This window comes from Mirounga angustirostris, unplaced genomic scaffold (genome assembly GCF_029215605.1).
Source record: "Mirounga angustirostris isolate CCGP_5_RB_7025 unplaced genomic scaffold, mMirAng1.0.hap1 SCAF_4, whole genome shotgun sequence".
Taxonomy (NCBI): domain Eukaryota; kingdom Metazoa; phylum Chordata; class Mammalia; order Carnivora; family Phocidae; genus Mirounga; species Mirounga angustirostris.
In genome coordinates, this window is record NW_026991712.1 from 17,288,384 (window position 1) to 17,311,357 (window position 22,974).

General features: G+C 48.0%; 2 protein-coding genes across 10 annotated transcripts in view; one reads left to right on the forward strand and one right to left on the reverse strand.

The window, feature by feature from the left end:
• DERL1 (derlin 1) overlaps window positions 1-22,974 on the forward strand; it is a 73,491-nt gene that overhangs the window by 41,673 nt on the left and 8,844 nt on the right. For 2 of the 6 annotated variants that reach the window (XM_064587941.1, XM_064587940.1), the window contains exon 8: window positions 17,327-17,367. The exons of 3 other annotated variants lie outside the window; for them this stretch is intronic. In XM_064587941.1, coding sequence (XP_064444011.1) covers window positions 17,327-17,367 — 41 coding nt within the window. Of the gene's footprint in view, window positions 1-4,018; window positions 4,050-17,326; window positions 17,368-22,974 lie in introns of those variants that run through there. One more of the 6 variants, XM_064587945.1, reaches the window with a different exon arrangement.
• Window positions 14,895-22,974, reverse strand: part of ZHX2 (zinc fingers and homeoboxes 2) — a 155,497-nt gene continuing 147,417 nt past the window's right edge. For 3 of the 4 annotated variants that reach the window (XM_045895969.3, XM_045895968.3, XM_064587938.1), the window contains one exon: window positions 14,895-16,173. The gene's annotated coding sequence lies outside the window, so the exon portion shown is untranslated. Of the gene's footprint in view, window positions 16,174-19,010; window positions 19,095-22,974 lie in introns of all 4 variants that reach the window. The other variant, XR_010410528.1, reaches the window with a different exon arrangement.

Here is a 22,974-nt window from a genome sequence, read left to right on the forward strand (position 1 = left end):
CTATCTAGGTCCTTACTTTTATGTCTAGAAAATGTCAGTGTGCCTCCATGGACTCTTAAATCATCCATGTTGGCGATAATCGGTGTGAGTTGTTAGTTTAAACTGACTCCCATGATCGGCCCGCAGTCAGCTCACACAGGCAGGGAAACAGGCTTCTAAGGAGCTTTGTTCTGGCTGCAGGGATAAGGCAGGGATGAAAAAAGACAACTGACAGCCTAATGCCCCTCTCTCTGACTCAGGGAGAATCCTGAGTCCTTGAGATTCGGCCTTGACCTTGGCAGCCAAAAGCCTCTCCCCTCATTTATCCCAAGGAAATAATCAGAGAAATGGGAGAAGAATGAATAAAGATCGAAGTGGCAAAACAACTGGAAACAACCTGTGTGTCCATCGGCAAGAGATTGGTTAAATAAATCATAGTCTGACATTGGAAATGGCTCATTTAAAAATCCACTAAAACTAAGCTACGTTTGTTGATGTGGAAAAAATGTGCAGAGCAAGTTGTGAAATGAGAGGAGCAGATTATAAAATGGTGTACATGGGTGGGGGGTGGGGAATGCCGTTTTTATAGAAAAGAATCTTTATTGTTTTGCTCTCTATCTCTGTAGCCAACCTGGCCATCCTACGGTCTCTAAACTTTAGGCCCATTGACTCCGGGGACTGCTTCCAAACACATCTGGCAGGGCCCATTTCCCCAGTCCTATGGGGGAACTCCTAGCCAGCCCTCAAGACCCGTCCAAAATGCAACTCCTCCCTTCTTCCCGCGCTCTGCCCTGGAGTGCTTTGCTCACCACTGTGGCAGCTCCCACTGGGTTGGGATGAAGTTATTTTCTGTCTTCCTCACGAGTGAGGCCATGGTTGGATTCAGTTTCGGGGCTCCAGAGCTCAACCCTAGTACATGCTCTGTACATGGTTGTCGAATCAATGGCTGACATCTGGTACCTCCCGATGTGTCACCTGGCGGAGATCACAACATCTTAGGTCTCATTCCTGCCAGAATCCTGGAGGATTTGAGAATCAAGTCACGGACACACTTGCGCAAATGCGACAAAACAGTGTATCAATGTGAAAGACAAAGGCCGAGAAACTGTTTCAGATGGAAAGAGAGCAAAGAAGCATGACACGTAACTGCAAAATGTGATTCAGGATTGGATTCTGGAAACAAAAAATTGGTATAAAGGGCAATATTAGCCCATTGGCAGACCTGGAGTATGGGTTGTATATAAGAAAGTAGTATTTTAGCAAGGATAATTTCCTGAATTTGATATCTGCACTGTGGTTATATTGGAAAACTGTTCTATTGGAATTCTGTATCATAAAAATGTCAAAGGTACAGGAAAATGGAGAAAATGGTATAATAAGCACCTGTATACTCATTACCTAGAGTTAACAATTGTTGATTTGCCATCCTTTGTTTTCTGAAGGATTTTAGATATTTACAAGTGAATTATATATAACTCATGCCATTTCACCTCTTCCTTGTGCATCTTTAAACAATAAGGACGTTTTCTTATGTGACTCCAACACCACTAGCATACCTAACAATTAACAATAATTTCCTAGTATCATCTAATACCATCCATATTCACATGTCCCCATTTGCCTCTAAATATCTCTTAGAGTTTGTTCAAACCAGGATCCAGTCAAGACCATGTATCTATCATAACTGGTTGTTATAGAAGAAAAGCCTTAAATGTATGCCCTAGATCCTTATTTTCTTTATCTTATTCAATTCAATTCCTTCCTTCCCTTCCTCCCTCTCTCCCTTCCTTCCTTCCTATCTTCCTTCTTTCCTCCCACAGTATTGATCAAGAGCCTTATGATGTGTTAGGCATTGGGGATGTAAAGATGAATAAGGTAAGATCCTTGCCTTAGGGATCTCACAGCCTAATGAAGGAGGAAGAGTCACACAGACGGATAATTATAAAACAGTGTGTGAGAGCCCCGCTAGAGATAGATGCTGGGTATTCCCCAGTTCTTTGCAACTTCTATCAAATGATGAGAAGGAAAAGGAAGAAAAACTGGTTTAGGAGGTAGTTGGAATAAGTAATTAAATGGAGCTGTTTTATAGGTCATGATGTAGATTTCAAATTCCCTTAATCTCCTGGTCCTTCATTCTTATGAGTAAACAGGGGTTGATCGTTAACAGCATTTGATACCCAGTTGTTTCAAGTCTGTTTTCATTTCTCTCCATGGCTCCTTGAAAGGCTCTCCTCAACCCCTGCCTCCATTCCCAATCAGCCTGCCATGACCACAAACATGAATGCCAGACTGCTCGGAAGGCTTACTGTCCACTCCCCTGGTCTGGGAGCCAGTGGAAGAATCCTCAGGGTCTATAATTCTTGGGGCATAGTCCCCACCTCTCAGCCCATGTGCTCTTTCCACTGCTGGAATGGGTTGTGAGCCAAGACAACCAGATGAGGAGGCACAAAAGCACTGTGGTTAGAAGCATGGGCTTTGGCCTCAGAGAACCCTGGGTTCAAATCCTGGCTCTGGCACTTGTTAGTTTCTGTGGCCTTGGCCACATTCCTCCATCCAATCTTTTTTTTTTTTTTTTTTTAAGATTTATTTATTTATTTGAGAGAGCGAGAATGAGAGAGAGAGAGTACATGAGAGGGGGGAGGGTTAGAAGGAGAAGCAGACTCCCCGTTGAGCAGGGAGCCCGATGTGGGACTCGATCCAGGGACTCCAGGATCATGACCTGAGCCGAAGGCAGTCGTTTAACCGACTGAGCCACCCAGGCGCCCCTCCTCAATCCAATCTTGAAGCAATCTTTCTGGAGCCTAAACTTTACTCCTCTGGGTGGGAAAAATGATGCAATTTTCACGTGCCCTGTAAGTCCTTCTTTCCTGGGGTCCTAGCCATTCTTACGCAATATGCTCATGACCTGCCACACAAAGGAGTCAGAAACACCACGGAAAAACTTCTGGAACACACAGGGATTTAACAATCCCTTAAAGAGGAATTCATCCTGCTAAGGTCAGTTCAGTCCTCAGCCTCCCCGGGTGGCTGGTGCTTGAGGTTTATTCACTTTTGCGGGGCAGAGGGTGCTTAGGGGACTGCATCCAGGTGCCCGGGCATAGATGAGGGCGGCTGCCTTCCCAGAGCAGCTGGTTGGATGACCCCAAACAAAGGCACCCTGTTTCTCTAACAAAGCCATTGTGAATGTTGCTTGGCTGGTGGAGAGATGCAGAGTGATGGGTTCTGGATTTGGAGAAATATTCCTGCATAGACTGCTTTTCAGTTTTCACTGAACAGCAAATGGCAGCTTTTTTTTTTTTCTTAAGATTTATTTATTTATTTGACAGAGAGAGAGACAGCGAGAGAGGGAACACAAGCAGGGGGAGCGGGAGAGGGAGAAGCAGGCTTCCCGCTGAGCAGGGAGCCTGGTGCGGGGCCCGACCCCAGGCTCCCGGGATCGTGACCTGAGCCAAAGGCAGACGCTTAACGACTGAGCCCCCCAGATGCCCCCATTTGCTGCTCTTTAATAAAACACCGTTTATGGGCACATATGCTTCTTCAAAGTTCTTCTGGGGGAGCGTGCTGACAATCTTTGCTCCAAAGCCGTCGAGCTCTTGTCCTCAAGTTTCTTGAGTTCCCTGCCATCCTGAAAAATCTCCCCAAAGCCTTCAGTTGAAGGTAAGGGTTTGGGAGCTGGAATCTGGAGACTTTTAAGAGGAGTATCAGCCCAGGCTCCTATCATCATAGAATCTGAGAGCTGGAATGAACAGTTGGTTGATGGTCATCTGGTCTAACCCCCCTCATTTTTCAAATAAGGAAACTGATGCTTAAAGAGAGACAGTGACCTTCTCGGCGTCAGACCTCCATTTGTGGTAAAGCAGGGGCCAGGATTCGGGGCTCCTGAATGCTGGGGTGGCCTTGCCATGGACAGTCATGTGCCTGGGGTGGATGGGTCACTGGAGAGATATTTGGGGGAGAGAAGTGAGAGAATGTGGTGTTTGGTTAAAACTCAAGGAGGAATGACAGGTGAAAATGCTTGCCCATGTTTCTGCTGTTCCAGGACGCAGAATTCTTAGCAGACAGAACAGGATGAGCAAGTGTAAGACAAGCAGGATCCATGGAAATGGGTAAGAGTTTCATCCTATTGATAGCAGGACATGCTTTCAGTTGGTTTCCTGGTTTCATTTTGCATCTACTGCAACGACTTCATGGAACCCTATTCCAACTGTGACCCACATGGTCCAGTTCTAGAACCACTTACAGAAGCACAGTCCAAATAAGCCAAAACCTGACAAAAGGGAATTTAGCTTTTTTCTCATCTTTCTGAAAGACCATGAAGCAGGTTTCCAGGTTTATAACTCATTGGCAGTGTGCCTTCTATGCTACTTAAGACTCTTGGCTGGTTTTCTTTTGTCTTACACTCTGAAGCTGTTCACTAATCAAAAGTTTGAAGAATTCTTTCCTTTTCCGCCAGTACTACTGATTTCTGCTTCCTGAAGTTTCTCTCTTTCTCTCTCTATTCTTTATTACACAGGGTGATTTAACCTCCCTCCTTAAGTCCTTCTACTCCTCCTTTGACCCTTTTGCTGCCATCCTTCTTTGCTCATTCCAGACCCTGCACCAAGAAAGTCTGGGAATTGGTCTCTCCAGGTGATAGGGGAGAAAGGAGAGTTAGGTTGTCAACTAGAGGTTCTCTTGGGTGCATTGGGTGAAGGGAAGAAGTTTGTGGACATTCATCTCTTTGATCCCATCATGGATGTTTCCCTGCAATTTTTTTTTCTTTCAAATATCTTACTACCATCCCTAGTCTAATTAAACTTGTGATACTGCTGGTGCAGATTTATTCCTACAACACACGATTGAATGCATGCTTGCCTTGTCCCTGCGGGGCTGGACTCTGTCTGCAAGGAGACCACAGGCTTACGTGGCAGACAAACACAGAGACAGTTATAATACCATGTGTCTAGAATTATAATAGAGACATGCAAGAGGGCTTTTAGGAGCACAGAGGAAGAAGCAAATGACTTGGCTGGAAGGGGTCAGGAGAGGATTCTTGGAGGACCTGAAATTCATCTGGGACTTGCCTGCATCAGGGAGTTTGCCAGGTAAAGGAGGAAGAAAAGGGAAGTTCAGGTACCAAGAACAGCAGGTACACGAGGCGAGAGAGCACTTGGAGGAGGTGGGGGACACTAAGTGGTCGAGGATGGGCTTGAACAGTGTGTGTGTGTATGTGAGAGAGAGAGAGAGAGAGGGACAGAGGGACAGAGGGAGGGAGGGAGAAGTGGGATGGGGGATACACTGGATGTGACATTGGGAGGTACAGGCAGGGGATGGAGCCAAGAGGCACTTGCCTGTAGAGCCCAGGAGCTTGGACTTTTTTCTGTAGGCAGTGGGAGCCACTGACAGGGAGTTAGGAAGTGTGATCAGACTTACGTTGTAGGAAAGGTTACTCTAACTGCAGTCTGCAGAGCTAATGGGGCCGACAGAGGTGAGACTGGGGTAGGGAGACAAGTTAGGAGGCTGTGCAAGGCAACAGGTGAGAATCGGGATGATGACAGTAGCAAGGGGGTGGTGGATGGGTCACTGGAGAGATATTTGGAGGAGAAGTGAGAGAACGTGGTGTTTGGTTAAAACTCAGGAGGAATGACAAGTGAAAATTGTCCCCCCAGATTTCTGACTTGGGCAATTGGATGCTGCCACTGCCATTCACCAAGACAGGAAACATAGGGGCAGGTTATGCGGCAAAACACATGTGTGTGTTCCTTAAATTCCTGTAACTTAACAGTTTAACTTTATCTGTTTGGTTTCTGGTTTCTTTTTTCTCTTTTTTTAAGATTAAAAAAAAAAGATTTATTTATATTTTAAGAGAGAGAGAGTGTGAGGGGGGGAGGGCAGAGAGGGAGGGAAAGAGAGAAAGAATCTCAAGCAGACTCTGTGCTGAGTGTGGAGCCTGACTCAGGGCTCCATCTCAGGACCCTGAGATCATGACCTGAGCCCAAGCCAAGAGTCCAACGCTCAACCGACTGAGCCACCCAGCTGCCTCTGGTTTCTGGGTTTCTATTATCATACTATGTATATATAGATATATATAGATAATTATTTTTATTTTTTACATTTATTTATTTACTTGAAAGAGGCTTTTAAAAAATTGTAATTCCAGTATAGTTAACATACAGTGTTATATTAGTTTCAAGTGTACAAGATAGTGATCCAACACTTCCATACATCACCTGGTGCTCATCATGACAAGTGCACTCCTTAATCCCCATCACCTGTTTCACCCATCCCCCCACCCATCTTCCCTCTGGTGACCATCATTTTGTTCTCTAGAGTTAAGAGTCTGTTTCTTGGATTCTCTCTCTGTTTTTTCCTTTGCTCATATGTTTTGTTCCTTAAATTCCACATAAGAATGAAATCATGGGAGCCTGGGTGGCTCAGTTGGTTAAGCGACTGCCTTCAGCTCAGGTCATGATCCTGGAGTCCCCAGATCAAGTCCTGCATCGGGCTCCCTGCTCGGCGGGGAGTCTGCTTCTCCCTCTGACCCTCCCCCCTCTCATGTGCTCTCTCTCTCTCATTCTCTCTCTCAAATAAATAAATAAAATCTTAAAAAAAAATGAAATCATATAGTATCTGTCTTTCTCTGACTGACTTATTTCACTTAGCATGATACTCTCTAGCTTCAACCCAATCCTTTGTTTACATTCCTCCTCCCACCACTTTCTGTCTCTATAGATTTGCCTATTTGGGACATTTCATATAAATGGAACCATAGCCAATACATTTTAAAATATAATCTAACCTGCCCCTGCATTTCCAGTTACCACTTCTGCAGACCTATGCTGGGCAGTGGGGTAACAGTATCTGTTTTAGTCAAAACTCATTTCCAAATGACAGTAACACAACTCCAACTAACTTAAGCAAAAGGGGGATTTATTGGCTCACATAACTGGGAAAGATGGGTGAACCTACACTTAGAATTCGCTGGATCTGAAAACTCAAATGATCTCAGACGTCCTTCTTCCCACTGCCCCCTCCCCCGCCTTAAATTTTTATAAGCCTCAAGAAGGATGTTGATTGGTCCGGCCTGAGTCATGTGTGTACCCCTTGGACCACGCACTGAGGCCAGAGGTGAGGGCCATGATTGGCTAGGCCGGAGTCCCGTGACTCCCATGGCCAGAGGGCCCTGCCCTCGCCTGGTGCCACACCCATAGCCTGCGGTTGGCCCAGGGGGAGAGCAGGTGCATAGAAGCCCTCCCCAGTGGGAAGGGATGTGAGTGCTGTGGGAAGGGCCGGCAAGGGATGCCGGGGGTACAAGCCACCGAGGCTCCGCACGCTTCCTGACCAGAGGAGCGGCACGCGAAGAGGAGGTTGAACAGCAAACCCCTACGTGGTCAGAACGAGATAGATCCTGTTGAAGTGAGCGCTGCAGGAGTTCAGAACAACAGGGCTCCCTGAGAGCCAGTGAGAGAGGTGTCTTCCTTAAACCCAGCTTCCTGTCGCCCAAGATTTACCTTTATTTGGTCTGCTGGGACTTCAGCGAGGCCTGGGAGAACAGGGGACTCGGCAAGAAATGGGGTGGGGGATTCTAAGAGGGGAAACTGCATGGACACAGGGAGTGTTCAGCCACCAGCAAGCAGGCCAGTGTGGCCACAGGATGAGCTTGTGGAAGGAATTAGCGGATAGGTTGGGAAGTATGGACCTGCTCCCAAGTCTTGTGACCCAAATTCAGCTGTGGGAAGCAAGTCTGAGGTAAAAAGCTTCGAACATACTTTGTTTCACTTTATATCTGTTTTATGTAATATTTTGTTTGTTTTGGGAAATCCCAAACCACTTTTTGATTTCCCATCATAGAAGCAAATAACAATCTTTGGCTGTTTTTCAGGTTTTTCCAAGTAGATAGTTGCTTCTGTTTTTTCATGACAGCGTTTGAATTAAACTGGTTCTTCAACACTGATGGGTTTCTTCTTTTGTTACACATCGTGGACGGCTAGCTGGATTCCTAGTACTTAACACCCTGACATTGTCTACACTCCTTCATTTCTGCTTCTTGTGTCTTCCTCTCATTTATCTGTCTGGCAAACTCCTCCTGATCCTTCAAAATATAGATCACGTTTCCTTGAAGAGGAAACAGACTATGCCTACTTTTTCTCTCACCTGACAATTAGCACAGGGCTAAATAAATACATGTGTGAGTGAAAGGGGATCTCCCTAGCGTAAGTATGGCACAGACATTTTGTGTTGGTTATGAGTGTATTTGCTTACAAGTATCAGACAAATTCAATGAGCGGTGGGTTAAACAAATAGAGATTTACTTTTCTCACATATCAAGATGTTTGGAAAGGGAACCTTCGTCCACTGTTGGTGGGAATGTAAATTGGCACAGCTACTATGGAAAACAGTACGGAGTTTTATAAAAAAATTAAAAATAGAACTAATCTGCGATCCAGCAATTCCACTTTTGGGTATTTATCCAAAGAAAATAAAAACACTAATTTGAAAAGATATTTGTACTCCTACGTTCATTGCAGCATTATTTACGATAGCCAAGATATGGAAGCAGCCCAAGTGTCCATGGATAGATGAATTGGTAAAAATATGGTGTATATATAATGGAATATTACTGAGCCATAAGAAAGAATGAAATCTTGCCATTTGTGAAAACACGGATGGAGCTAGAGAGTATTGTGCTAAGTGAAATAAGTCAGGCAGAGAAAGACAAATACCATATGATTTCACTTATATGTGCAATCTAAAAAACAAAACAAATGAACAAAGCAAAATAGAAACAGACTCATTGATACAGAGAACTGGTGATTGCCAGAGGGGAGGAGTTGGGGAGACAGGTGAAATAGGTAAAGGGGACTAAAGAAGTATAAATGTACAGTTATAAAATACATGAGTCACGGGGATGTATTTTACGGCGTAGAGAATATAATCAATAACATTGTAATAACTTTGTGTGGTGATGGATGCAACCAGACCTGGCATGGGGATCATTTTGTAACGTAAAAAAATATCAAATCATCATCTTGTACACCTGAAACTGATAGGCTATTGTATGTCAATTACAATCCAATTAAAAAAATAAGTTTGAAACTTTCATCTGTGGCATTGGTTTGCGGGCTCAGTGAAGCTCTCAGAAACAGTCTCAAGATCACCAAGGCATACGATGTCCAAAGGGAGAAAGGAGAGCGGTACCAGCCATGCAGTCGCCTTCTGCGTATGTCTCATTAGCCATTCCTAGCTGCAAGGGAAACTGAGTTTCTCACCTAGGGTTGGGGTATGTTAGTGCTTGGGCAATATCTTGGTTCTGTTAGCAAGGAAGAATGAGGGGCTGGATATTAGCTAGGCAACCAATGGCACCCACTGCATATTTCATCTCCTGTTTCAAGGTTAACAGATTCGAGGTGGAGTTCCGTGTTAAATTTTGTGAAAGTTTGCCCAAGCCCAGCAGGCAAAGGCACTTTGATTATTAATGTCTGTCATAGGTGTGGAATGGGGCATATGGTGTGCTTGGTGTATATTTGCCATCTTTGGTCCAGCCAATAGATTGATCTGTGTGTGAGACCATCTGTTTCCTCCCTCTACCCTTACCCCTCCTGCTCTGTGTGCCGGGAGCCAGACTCCGATGGGCTGGATCAACAGATCCCCTTGCTTTTGGACGTTCTGAATGGGTTTGGCCATGGAAAGGCAGTGGCAGGAGGGCAGAGGATGGGAGGACAATGATGTCCGGGTGTTTATTTCCCCGACTCCACCCCTGCTGGGTCATCATGGTTATTGAAGGCCACATCTCCTTTCAGGTAGCCTCCTCTGTACATCTGTCCTCTATGGGTTCCTGTAACTGCCCTATTTTCCTTACCCCTTCAGGCCAAGCGCCCTACGTCTTCCCTTGTTGGTTTCCCCAAACCCTGCCCACACCTTTGTAAACAATAAACTTTTAACATTTATTATTATTATTTTTTTACAATTATTTATTTATTTAGAGAGACGGGGCAGAGGCAGAGGGAGAGAGACAATCTCAAGCAGGCTCCGTGCCCAGTGTGGAGCCTGTCGAGACACTCGATCCTGTGACCCTGAGATTATGACCCCAGCCGAAATCAAGAGTTAGACACTTAACCGACTGAGCTGCCCAGGTGCGCCCCCCCAAAATTTTATTTTATTATTTTTTAGTTTTTAAAGTAATCTCTACCCCCAACGTGGGGCTCGACTCACAACCTTGAGATCAAGAGTCGCACGCTCTACCGACTGAGCCGCCCAGGCGCCCCTGAACAATAAACTTTTAATAAACTCTCCCTAAATCACTCAGTTTCAGTGTTCCGTCTCTTTCCTGCAAGAATCTGGACCAAGGAAGTCTGTAACGCTTTGGGGGCTTGTTCTGGGTGGAAGTGTTTTAAGAGTTTACTGATGGCCATCTTTGTCTCCCCCTTCCTCAAAGTCAAGGGCAGTGTGCCTCCTCCACTCCGCAGGATACCTGACTTGCCACACGCTCTGGGATGCACAAAAGTCTTTTTTTTATTGATTTGTATTGATCAACCCCTCAGGGACAATGATGGTGTCTCTGCTGTGGTTTATAAGTACATCCAGCTGTGAGGCGCTCCAGCTGGGAGCTTTCAGGAATCAGTAGGAAGGAGCTGACAGGCTGGTTCTCTCCAGACTGTACTGGGGCAAGCCAGCGAGAGCTGTCATTTCCGAGAGCTGTTGGTTGGAAGTGGCTGGGCGCCAGGTGGCCTGGAAGGACAAGGGTGCCCACACTTGGTGGACCACACGCCCTCCGTCTTGTTCCTGCCTTTGCCTCCCAGCTCCCCAAGGCCTTGGAGTCTACATTCAGAGAACAGGCTCTGTGGCGTGCTGGAGGATTAGGGTTCTCCCCCTCCCCATCCCGCCCCCCCCAGCCAGTGTGCCGCAGGAGGTCGGGGAGGAGCCTGTCAATGCCTTCAGAGCAGGGTCGTGAATCACCTGATGATCAGTGTCAAATTGCCAGGTTCTGATTCAGCAGGTCTCGGTGGGAGCCAGAGATTCTATATTTCTAACCAGCACCCTGGTGGGGCTGGGGCCGGGGCTGGGGCTGCTGAGCTAGGGAACACACTTAAGTAGCAAGGACTCAGAGCTGAGCCTTCCATTCCAGGAGCCGCCAGCCAACAGGTGGCTGTGTCCATTTAGCATCTTTCCTTCGATTTTTATCTCATAATCTCATCAACCCATCAGAACCGAGTTTCTAGTAACAGGTTTTTGGCTTAAATCAAAAAGAGAAGTGAGTATTTATGAAACTGGAAAGAGAGGATGCTGGCCTGGGGAGTGGCAGGGTCCAGGGACTCAAATGATGTTGTCACTGTTATTGTCACCACCAACCACCTCTTCCACTCATCGCTCCTCTGCTCCTTTATTTTTTTGGCCTCTTCCTCTGGACCTACTGGCTTCCTGTCTTCGGCTGCCGGTGGCAACAGGCTAATCCCACACTGTCATCGAAAAGGGAAAAGGGAGCTCTCTGCCCCAGACCGGAGCGTGCCTGCCCAGCACCGCACCCGGCTCTGGATAGGGGGCTGGAGCGTCCTGTTGGGGGGGCAGGTCACACCATGGGCAGCGCCCCAGAATCAGATGAGTGGAGGGGGAGCCGAGTGGAACCCCACGGGAAGAGACGGTAGAACAAAGACGGGGCAGACAGAAGCAGCAGCGGATCGGGCCCCGCCACTGCTCTTTTCCACCTCCATGAGGCTCCTGTCCGGCTCGCCCCCCTTAAGAACCTCTCCTCGCTTCTGCCACCCTCTCATCCAGCAAAGATAGCTTGACAAATTTTGCCGGATGCTTAAAAGAGCACAACCGTCTTCCCTGTTGTTTTCATTGCAACCGATTATCAAGGCTTTCTTCTTTGTGCAGGAATTAAAATAAATTAAATAAAATAAATTAAAATAAAAAGAGACATGTTCTGGCTTGGTTTTCCCTTTGGAAAAATCCTGTTGGATTTTTGGGATATCTTTGGAAGAGGGGAATAGGGAGAGTTTGGGGGTCAAGGGGAGGAAGGAGAGTATTGGCTACGCATGGCAAAGTCTCCAAAACCAGAAGCAGTCTGGACTGTCATCTCTGAGACCTGGGTGCAGCTTCATCCTGTCTGCCTTTCTCACGCCAGCATCCCGTCCAGACACGGAAAGGTACAGCCATCGCACGGCCTGGCCGGGTGTCACTCCCCAGTCAGAGCACCAGGAGGGGAGCGAACATTTGTAGAGCACCTGTGTGCTGGGTACTTTGCATACTTGAGCTCAGTTAATCCTCACAAAGGCCCTGTGGCAAAGATCTGCACCTCCAGGTCTCAGATGAGGGCTGCGAAAAAAGTGAAGTAACCCCACAAGACCACCTAGCTCATGAGCCAGAGAGCTGGGATTCAAACTTGGGTCTGACTGCAGAGCTGGAACTCCTCCCCCGTCCATCTGTCCATTCGTCCATCTGTCCGTCCATCCATCCACCACCCATGCATCCCACAAATTTCTAGGGAGCATCTCCTCTGTGCCTGACACCGTGCTAGGGCCAGAGGACGTGGGAGAGGGGACAAGATAGACACAATCCTTGTCCTCGTGGAGCTTGCAATGCAGTGGGATGCAAAAGACAGTAAACAGACATATGATGACACGTTGCGGAAAGCAAGATGGTGGAAAATGAAGCAGGGTTGGAGGAAGGCACGGCAGATAGGCAGGGCTGGGGTGAGGTAAGTATGGCGCCTAGGATGCAACTTTTAAGGAGATGCCCGCTCTCGGGGTCCTGCACATCCAGGCCTGGCACTGGCACGTCCCTGGTTCCTTATGTTTTGCACCCAGAGGGGCTTGCTTGCCTCGATCTCATCCTGTCCTGTAGGTGGGGAGTCCTGGAGGGCAGGTGACATTGGTCCAGGTGGCCTGTGGTATCTGGAGCATGAGCTTTGGGGTGGGTGGTGGGGACTGAGCGCGTTCCGCTAAGCAGAAGGCATCTCTGCCTCCTGACTGTATAGGGGACCAGGGGATGGAGAAGGAAAAAGAGGTAAAGAGATGAGTGGGCAATGTTTCCTGTGTGTGGGGAAGTGGGGGGGACTACCCGAAGAATATGCTTATACACGCTTTACACACATGCTTAGTTTAGATAAACTGGCCAAAAGTCCATTAGTCCCTGGAAAATTAAACACAGAGACCAGAGATTCCCAAAGTGGGTTCCCTGGACCAGCAGCATCAGCCTTACCTGGAAACTTGTTAGCAACACAGATTCTCGGCTTTTGCTCCAGACCTACTGATTCAAAAACTTTAAGTAGCCCTTCCAGGTGATTCTGGGGCCTGCCCAAGTTTGAAAACCACTGGGTAGATGAGTGTCACTGCTGAACAGTGAGGGACTCTTTATTTTTTATTTATTTATTTTTAGTCTAAGATCTTTTTAAATTTAAATTTAATTAATTAACATATAGTGTATCATTAGTTTCAGAGGTAGCGTTCAGTGATTCATCAGTTGCATAGAACACCCAGTGCTCATCACATCACATGCCCTCCTTAATGCCCATCACCCCGTTACCCCATCCCCCCACCCACCTGTCCTCCAGCAACCCTCAGTTTGTTTCCTGGAGTTAAGAGTCTCTTATGGTTTGTCTCCCTCTCTGATTTCATCTTGTTTTATTTTTCCCTCCTTCCCCTATGATCCTCTGTTTTGTTTCTTAAATTCCACATGAGTCTTTCTCTGATTGACTTATTTCGCTTAGCATAATACCCTCCATCCATGTCATTCCAAGTGGCAAGATTTCATTTTTTTGATGGCTGAGTAATATCCCATTGTGTATATATACACCATATCTTCTTTTTTAAAAAAATATTTTATTTATTTGACAGAGAGAGACACAGCGAGAGAGGAAACACAAGCAGGGGGAGTGGGAGAGGGAGAAGCAGGCTTCCCGCCGAGCAGGAGCCCGATGCGGGGCTCGAACCCAGGACCCTGGGATCATGACCTGAGCCGAAGGCACTTAACGACTGAGCCCCCCAGGTGCCCCTATACCACATCTTTATCCATTCATTTCTCGATGGACATCTGGGCTCTTTCCACAGTTTGGCTATTGTGGACATTGCTGCTATAAACACTGGGGTGCAGGTGCCCCTTCAGATCCCTACATTTGTATCCTTGGGGCAAATACCCAGTAGCGCAATTGCTGGGTGGTAGGGTAGCTCTATTTTTAGCTTCTTTTTTTTTTTTAATTTTTTATTTATTTTTTTAAAAGATTTTATTTATTTATTTGACAGAGAGACACAGCGAGAGAGGGAACACAAGCAAGGGGAGTGGGAGGGGGAGAAGTAGGCTCCCCGCAGAGCAGGGAGCCCGATGCAGGACTCGATCCCAGGACCCTGGGATCATGACCTGAGCCGAAGGCAGTCGCTTAACCAACTGAGCCACCCAGGCGCCCGTCTATTTTTAGCTTCTTGAGGAACCTCCACACTGTTTTCCAGAGTGGCTGCACCAGCTTGCGTTCCCACCACGAGTGTAAGAGGGCTCCCCTTTCTCCACATAGTGAGGGACTCTCGAAACCTTACCTGGGCAGAGACACAAAAGCCAGCCTTCTCCGAGAAATGGCAGTGTCCTTGTCACCAGTCCTTGGCAGTCCAGGGAGGGTAGTGACTTACCTTGGGTCACGTGCGTGTGAGCAATGGTGCCGCCCCTGGCCTGTGGATCTCACTCCCACTCTGCAGGAGTTTATGAATCTATTTGTGAAGACCCTGGAGGAGGGAGGGCCTATCACGTACTTCTCTGTGTCAAAGAGATATGACAGATTTCCATATCAACACTTACGCCCTGTTTTTAAGACCTCACCAAGACAGAAAGTGAGAAATGTCACGCGAATCGCTCATAACCGCTCTGCAGTGGGGAGGGGCTGAGTTCGAGCCCTTCCCTCATGCCATGCCCCAGCGGCCAGGCAGCAATGAAGAACGAGGAGCAGAGGAAAAGGTTGTAAAAATGTTTAGTCTTTGCTTTATTGAGTTACAACAAATGAGCAACAAGTTAGAAAAAATGTTGTTGTTTTTTTCCAAACTCCCTAGCATTTTCTTTGTGCAGTGTACCCAGATGGGGGGCGATGGGGGGAGGGTTGCAAACACAACTCATATTGCAACATTTACACCAGACAGGTCTCTCGGTTTTTCCTCTTTAAAAGTTAGGACTAACTGGAAAGAAAAAAAAAAGCGCGCTCCGGAATCTAAAATTGGCCCGAAAACAAACACACACACAAACAAAAATCAATTCATGGCGAGGCTTCAAGCTGAAATCTTGTCAAAAACCACACTGAGAAAAGCCCATCAGGAACAGAAATCAAAACCGAAGCTGTTCATCTTTGTACCATCTAGATAGGAAGACCTCTTTTTGTTTTAATTTCATGGAAGTAATGGTAATGCTAAAGAGGTGGGAGCCCTTTCTGCTGGTATCTGAAAAGAGGCTGAAAGGGGGGAGCCACCTGCTCCCCAGGCCTCTGGTGCTGGCTCGGCCCAAGGTCAGCCGAAGAGGCCACGTGGTGGAGAAAACAGACCTACCTCTTGGCAGTTCGGAAAGCCTTGTGCGTAGCTAAACAGGGACCCCAGGGGTGGCTGGGGGAAGAACTGGAAATGGGTCTGATGGGGACGATCTGTCATCTGCAAACCCTCTCAAAGTGGAGACAGATGCCCCAATCCTAGCCCTTCCCACAGAGAAATCGCCCAAATTTCAAACTACTTTAAAAAAAAAAAGAACTCTCCCTACCTAAAATCCAGTAGCTATAATGGCACTAATGCTAACATCCCCCCCCCCGAAAATTAATAAAATAAAGTTTAAAAAAAAAGAAAAGGAAAAAAGAGAAAAGCACGTGGGATCAGCCCTCCCGCCTGGAAAAAACCTTACAATGGTAGTGCTGGAAAAGGACGTTGCCCTTGATTAAAAAGGTAACAAAATTCCCACATTGTACAAATTGGTTCCAGTATAGCAAGAGGTGGGGGCCGGGGCGAAGGCGCAAACTATTTACAGGGACCCACTGAAAACGCAGTAGTAGGACTTTGGCACTATGAACAATTCCCACCGGTCCTCTGGGCGGTGTGAGTGAGGAAGGGGGTTCTTGTACCCTGCAGCCACGCGCCCGCTAAGTGGTTCCACTTGGAGTCTCTGGCCAGGGTGGCCCACAGCCGGGGAGGGAGGTTCTCTTCTTTCGTCCAAGACAGAGAGTCCCCTTTATCAGCAATGCAGTTCTGACGGACGTCCCTAGGAAGACGACACAAAACCAGAGACAAGATGTCAGGAGATGATCATTCCCTGGGGGGAGGGGGGAGGGTTCACTCTGCCTGGCTTTCCTGGGGAGGACCCTTCCAAAGCCATCCTGGGGCTTGCAGGAGAGAAAAGTGCCCAGGTTTGGGGCCAGGTTTTTTTTTTTTAAGATTTTATTTATTTGAGAGACCGAGCGAGCACGAGCAGGGAGGAGGGACAGAGGGAGAGGGAGAAGCAGACTTCCCGCTGATTAGGGGGTTAGGGGCTCGATCCCAGGACCTCGAGATCATGACCTGAGCTGAAGGCAGATGCTTCACCAACTGAGCCACCCAGGTGCCCTGGGGCCAGTTTTTAAAAAGGGGTGTGTGTTTCTGAGCCCAGTCTGACATCACAGGAAGCACCCCCAGAATCAGGCTTTTGAAAACAGGAGGGTTTTCTGGGCAAGTGGAGGTGGTGGCCTGGTATTGGTTACATCATTACAAGGCCCTTTCCTTATTCCTGTGTGTGTGGCGGGGCGGGGGGGGGGGGTAGGGGGGGCGGCCAGACACAGTGGTTCCTAAGAGGTTCCAGAGTCCGACAAACTGGATTCAGGTCCTAACTATTTTGTTTACTGACAGTTGGGCCATACACATGTGCCTTAAACTCTCTAGGGCTTAGTTTTTGCTTCTGTAAAATGGGTAATAATAGATGCTGATTAAGTAAGCTGACATGTTACACCCCAGCGTTTGGCACAGTGTCCGGTACGCAACTACATGGTATTATATACCTTTGTTGTTTTGTTAGGTGCAGCCTTTTCCAAGCATGGTAGGATCATAACAAGATGAGACATTTTAAGGGTATTTTTAATTTGATGTTCATATCAACCCAATGGTGTGTGACCATTATTCCCATTTTACTGCTGAGGAGACTGAGCACAGGGAGGCTAAATACTTTGCCCAAGATTATACAGCTAGGAAATGGCCCAGTCAGGATGCCAACCCAGGCAATCTCCAGAGTCTGTGCTCATAACATATGAACGGTATTTATTAAGAGCCCGTATGGAGAAATGCTTCATTCTTATATTCTTTGAAGTTATGAAAACAGTGCAAGGACCCTCTGATGAGTTGAATTGTGTCTCCTCAACAAGCTATATTGATGTCCTAATCCTCAGGATCTCAGAATGTCACCCGATGTGGAGATTCCTTTATAGAGGTAAGTAATCAAGTTAAAAGGAGGTCATTCGGATGGCCCCTAATCCAATACGACTGGTGACGTCATAAACAGGAGATCCAGACACAGACGGATTCACGCAGGGAGGACACCACGCGAAGACAAAGGCAGAGACCATGGTGATGCATCTAGAAGCCTACGGATGCCAAGGGCTGCCAGCTACCCACCAGAAGCTAGGAGAGAGGCGTGGAACAGACTCTCCCTCGCAGCCCCCAGAAAGAAACCAACCCTGCCAGCACCAGACTTGCAGTCTCCAGGACTGTGAGAGAATACAGTTCTGTTGTGTAAGCCACCCGCTGGAAGGCAGCCCCAGGAAGTGAAGACTGACCGCCCTTATTGCTCCGTGGGCTCCCGGGATCTGGAGCTCCGGCCAGAGGAATCCCAGGGGAGGGCGCAGGGCTGGCAAGGGGACAGCACTGGTCCAGTGCGGGCACAGGGACCACCGCCGGCCTCCTGCGAACTTGGCCGAGTGGAAAGAGCGCAGTAGTGGGGATCCAGGCTCTGCCCCGTCACTTCACGTCCCCGAGACTCGCTTCCATACTTCACACCTGCTGGGCCGCTGCGAGGGTCACAGAGGAGGAGTGCCAAGCAAGCAGGTGCTCCCCAAATACTGCTTCATTTTTCCGTGAGAAAGACCAGGCGTAAAATCGGGGCCTTAGGGGTCAGTGAGCTCCCCTCTGTGTGTGTGTGTGTGTGTGTGTGTGCACGCGCGCGCATGCAAGGAGACCTATTTTCTTTCCCTCTCAAAAATGGGACAGAACCCGTCCCTTCAAGTGAATGGCACGAACTCTCCCACTTTTAGACAGACCTCAGTATTAAGGTGGTTCTTCATCTGGCAGTGTTAGGATTCCCTGTGTCATTTCTTGTGGACATGAACACACATAATGCTCCAACCCGATGTATTAATGAAGAAAAGAACTACCGAACAAAGCCCTTAAACCAGCCCCCCGCCCCCCGCCCAAAACAGACTGCAAGGGCCAAAGGGTGACCCAGAGAACAAGAGACAGAGCTGCTTTTGCAGCGACCCCGGGGGTCTGTGGATGGCTCTGCGCCCTTGGGAGCACCTTTGACACCACCGGACTTGAGCTCTCCTTGACCTCTCCCAGGGTGCGTCGCAGTGGCCAGGGCTGGGGGTCCTGGCCGAGCTCTCAGAGCGAGGCTGGGAAGCTGCTGGAAACAGAAGGGAAGGACACAGCAGTGGCCCAGGCGCCTCCCCCGGGGGCAGCCCGGGCTAGCCATAGGCTGCCTCCCTGGAAGGCCTTGCTCCCCAGTGCGTTGGGGTCTCCTTGTGAAATGCTCCTGCGCCTGGGCATCCCCAGCACAACCGTATCACGCTGTCTTCAAACTGCCTGGTCAGTTGTACATCCTGTGAGGACGAAGACGGGGCCCACAGCGTTCACGGCTGACCCCTGTCCCCCCTCCCCGCACTGGCTCTGGCCCCCACAGGATACTCCGAAGTTCATTAGTGAATGAAAAAGGGGAAAAGCATGGTGCTTTTGGAGGGGCGGCTGGTTACACAAGGTTGGTGACAGAGCCCCCACCTCAGGTTTTTATTTTCGAGTAGCACAGTGATTTTGAGGATGTGGCCGCTTGCTAATCCCCTGGGCTTCTAGCTGCAAGCTTACCCCTGGGTCAGAGACATTCCCCTCTGCAGAGAACCAGTGACCCGATGGATTGATTACTTGATCCCGCGGAGCACCGGATCTCAGCTTTGGGAGGAAACAGCAAGGTCATCAGGCCCTTTGCTTATGGCCACTATTCAAACACCTCTACCAAGCAGACACCCAGCCTTTCCCTAAACACTGCCCAGGACAGGCGACCCTCTGCCTCCCGGCCCCTTTCTATCTTGGGGATGGCTTGGAAGGTTAAAAAGTACTATCCAATTCTTTAGCAAAATCTGCCTCTTTATTACTTTACCCATTAGGGAAACATGAAACAATTAGAATTCTTTCCCCGTGTGATACCTTTCTGTTTCTCCATCTCTTTAATTTTCCCTGTAGGGATTTCCCTAAGCCCTGCGGACTCAGGAGAGAGTAACACTGTACTCCGTGAGAAAGAAAAACAAGCACTGTGATAGTGATTTATTATCTGAATAATATTTGAGTCAAACTTTCTTTTCTTGAGAGGGGGCATGGTCTGATTTTAATTAGAATTGGGAAAAGGGGGCGCCTGGGTGGCTCAGTTGGTTAAGCGACTGCCTTCGGCTCAGGTCATGATCCTGGAGTCCCGGGATCGAGTCCCACATCGGGCTCCCTGCTCTGCAGGGAGCCTGCTTCTCCCTCTGACCCTCCCCCCCTCTCATGTGCTCTCTCTCATTCTGTCTCAAATAAATAAATAAAAAAATCTTTAAAAAAAAAAAAAAGAATTGGGAAAAGGAAAACAGGGTGGCAGGGAGAGGGATTAAGCAATTTCCCAGGGGACCAGGAAGACTCCATCCCATCCCAAATCGTTCCCATGCCAGGCCTTGGTCAACTCAGGCACATCTCGCCAAGACACATCTGGCCAGCGCTCTTTCCCTGCAACAGTCTGGGGAGCCTCTGGGCTTGGGGAAATTGCTGAGACTTAAAAGCCAGGTAAATCTGCCCCCAGGCTGCTTGCAAGGAGGCTCCATGGCGGAGGGAATCAGAGGGGCTACTGGCTCTTCCCGCCCTTTTTCCATCCGAGGACATTATCCAGAGGAGTCCAAAGAATTTGAGCATACAGAATTGTATTTTAAACTCACAAGGCACAGCCCTCGTGTTTATGCATGTGGATTTGGGTTTGAAGGCAAGCTCCCCCACTTTCCAGCTCAGCGATCTTAGATGAGTTACCTTTCTGGGCCTCAGTCTCCCCCACCATAAGATGAAAAAAAAAAAATGTTGACTTCAGAGCATTGTCAACACATGCAAAGTGCCTGGCACAGTAAGGGCTCAGCTTCCCACCCCCACCCCTCTGAGATGCAATTAACACCCAATGGCATGAGCTTGCACAAGTGGGGCCCCAACTGAAAAAGTCAACTTGGAAAGGCAGGAAGCAGTTGGCCAAGGTCGTCCCCATATAGAAGAGTCAATTCAGAGTAGGCAGCTGAGCATTGCTGATGCTAATGCCCCCTCCCTGCCACCCTGATTAGGGGATTTCACCTGTATTATTTCATTTAATCTTGACAGCAACAGACAACTCTGTTAGTGCTATGGACTGAATTATGTCCCCTCCCCCACCATTCATCTGTTGAAGTCCAATCCCCAATATGACTGTATTGGGAGATGGGCCTTCAAGGTGATTATGGTTAAATGAGGTCATGGGGGTGGGGCCCTAGTGTCCTTATAAGGAGTGCACATGCACAGAGGAAGGACCAGGAGAGCACACAGAGATAAGGTAGCCGCCTGCAAGCCAAGGAGAGAGGCCTCACCAGCCACCAACCCTGCTGGCACCTGGATCTTGAGCTTTCAGTCCCCAGAAGAAGGGTGAGGAAATAAATCCATGTTGTTTAAGCCACTCAGTCTGTGGTCTTCTGTTCTGGCAGCCCTAGTTGGCTAATGTCGTAAGTATTAAGGTTATAGAAACTTACTCATAAGAGAGAATAAAGTAATGGGCATGTGGATGCTCTAGAATTTTCCACCATCCATCCTCCATTTACCACTAGGGCAGAAAGGTCTGAACACCCGGATCTCTGCAACATGACTTTCCTTTCACTCCTTCCTGGAGTATCTCAGCGTGCCCCAACCTTTCTGTACAGGATCATGCACGCAGAATCATGTAGAGTCTTCTTTACTGGTGAGGCAGAGGAGTTTCAAGGGAAATTTGGGTTATACATGAGTCCCCCTAGCACTCTAGCTTTTAGCCCTGGTATGTCTATGAAGTGTGAACTCAGGCAAATCACAGCCACAATGGCTACCTTTTAGGTCCTCTGATGTCTTAAGTTCCCTCTGGCCTCAGGGCCTTTGAGTATGCTGTATCTTCTGCCTGGAACGCTGGCCCCCTCCTCTCTGCTCAGCCAGCAAGTACTTGACTTTTTGGATTTCATTTATTAGCTCTCCAGAGAAAACTCCCCCAACCACTTAAATCAAATCTAATTCCCCTATTCCATATTCTCACAGGCTATGTACCTTTCCTTCAAAAAACTGGTCAGCATGGCAGTCTTTCCTTTCTGTTTGCTTAAAGCTTCATTCCTCACTAGACTGTGGGCTCCATGAGGACAGGGACATGCTGGGCACCACAGCCCCCAGGGTCTGGCAAATACCACAAATACCTGATGCACGAAGGAGCCAAGTCACTTACGATGGATGCCTCTGGACTGGTGACTTCCTCTCCCTGGGGCCCGCATCCTTCCTCTGACACATGAGGGAACTTAGACTTCATGGTTCCTAAGTTGCTACAAGCTTCCCAAAGCACAGTGAGAGTTCCTAACGTGAGAAGCTCCAGAATTAGGTAAATGGAAGTGGTCACATTTAACTCTCCATTAGGCGCCGGGGCAGCGAGGCTAATGTGCAGTCCCTGAGAAGCATCACCCAGTAAATACCCAGTGAGGGGTTCTCCAGCAGAGCTTTTCCTTCAGCTGCTCACACACATGGAAAGCAAACTGTCCACAGCTCCTCTATTCTGCCTGCCATCAGCCAATGGGGCTACTGAGTGATGGAAAACAGTGAGGAGGAGCAAAGGATTGAAATACCAGATTCCAGACAACTGAGAGCCAACTATGTTTGTTAATTCTCAGGGTGGTTCAATACACTGCTATTACGCATCCACTCTGAATCAGGCACTGGGGACTCAGAGATTAATGGGATATGGTCCCTGTGTTCAAGGGTCTGGTGGAGGAGAGACAGGGAAACAGATAATTACATTTTCATCCATCCATCCATCCTTCCATCCATCCATCCATCCATCCTTCCACCCATCCACTCATTCAAATATCTGTATTTAGACAGCTAATCTGAACAGATGTGAGGGCACACATATCCTGGATCCTAAATTGTAGCCAGGATGCAACACTTGGTAGCCTTGAATTTTTGAAGCAAGCTGAACTATAGAAAATATTTTTCTGGCATTTCACAAACTTTATCTCTTCTCCAAAGCCATCCCTAATCATGAGTTGGAAATTGTCACAAATTGGGAGGTAGCAGAGTTAGTGAATGAGTACTTGTGTATTAGTTTTTTGTTTTTTTTTTAAAGATTTTATTTATTTATTTGAGAGAGAGAAAGCACATGAGAGGGGGGAGGGTCAGAGGGAGAAGCAGACTCCCTGCCTAGCAGGAAGCCCGATGCGGGACTCGATCCCGGGACTCCAGGATCATGACCTGAGCCGAAGGCAGTCGCTTAACCAACTGAGCCACCCAGGCGCCCCATGTATTAGTTTTTGTGTGTAGTATTAAGAAATGGCCAAGTCCTGTTGGTCCGGCCAGAGCTATACTGGTGCTGCCCCCGTGATTGGGTCAGGAGCTGGCCTGACAGACAAGAGATGGCCTTCAGACTCCACCAGCTGCGAGCTGGGGAACCCAGGGCAAGTCTCTCTGAGCCTCAGTTTTGCCCTCTGCAAAATGGGAAGAAAGCCACACCTACCTCCACGGGGGATGAAGTGAAGTTTAAATGATTTACTGGATGTGCTTAGAAGAA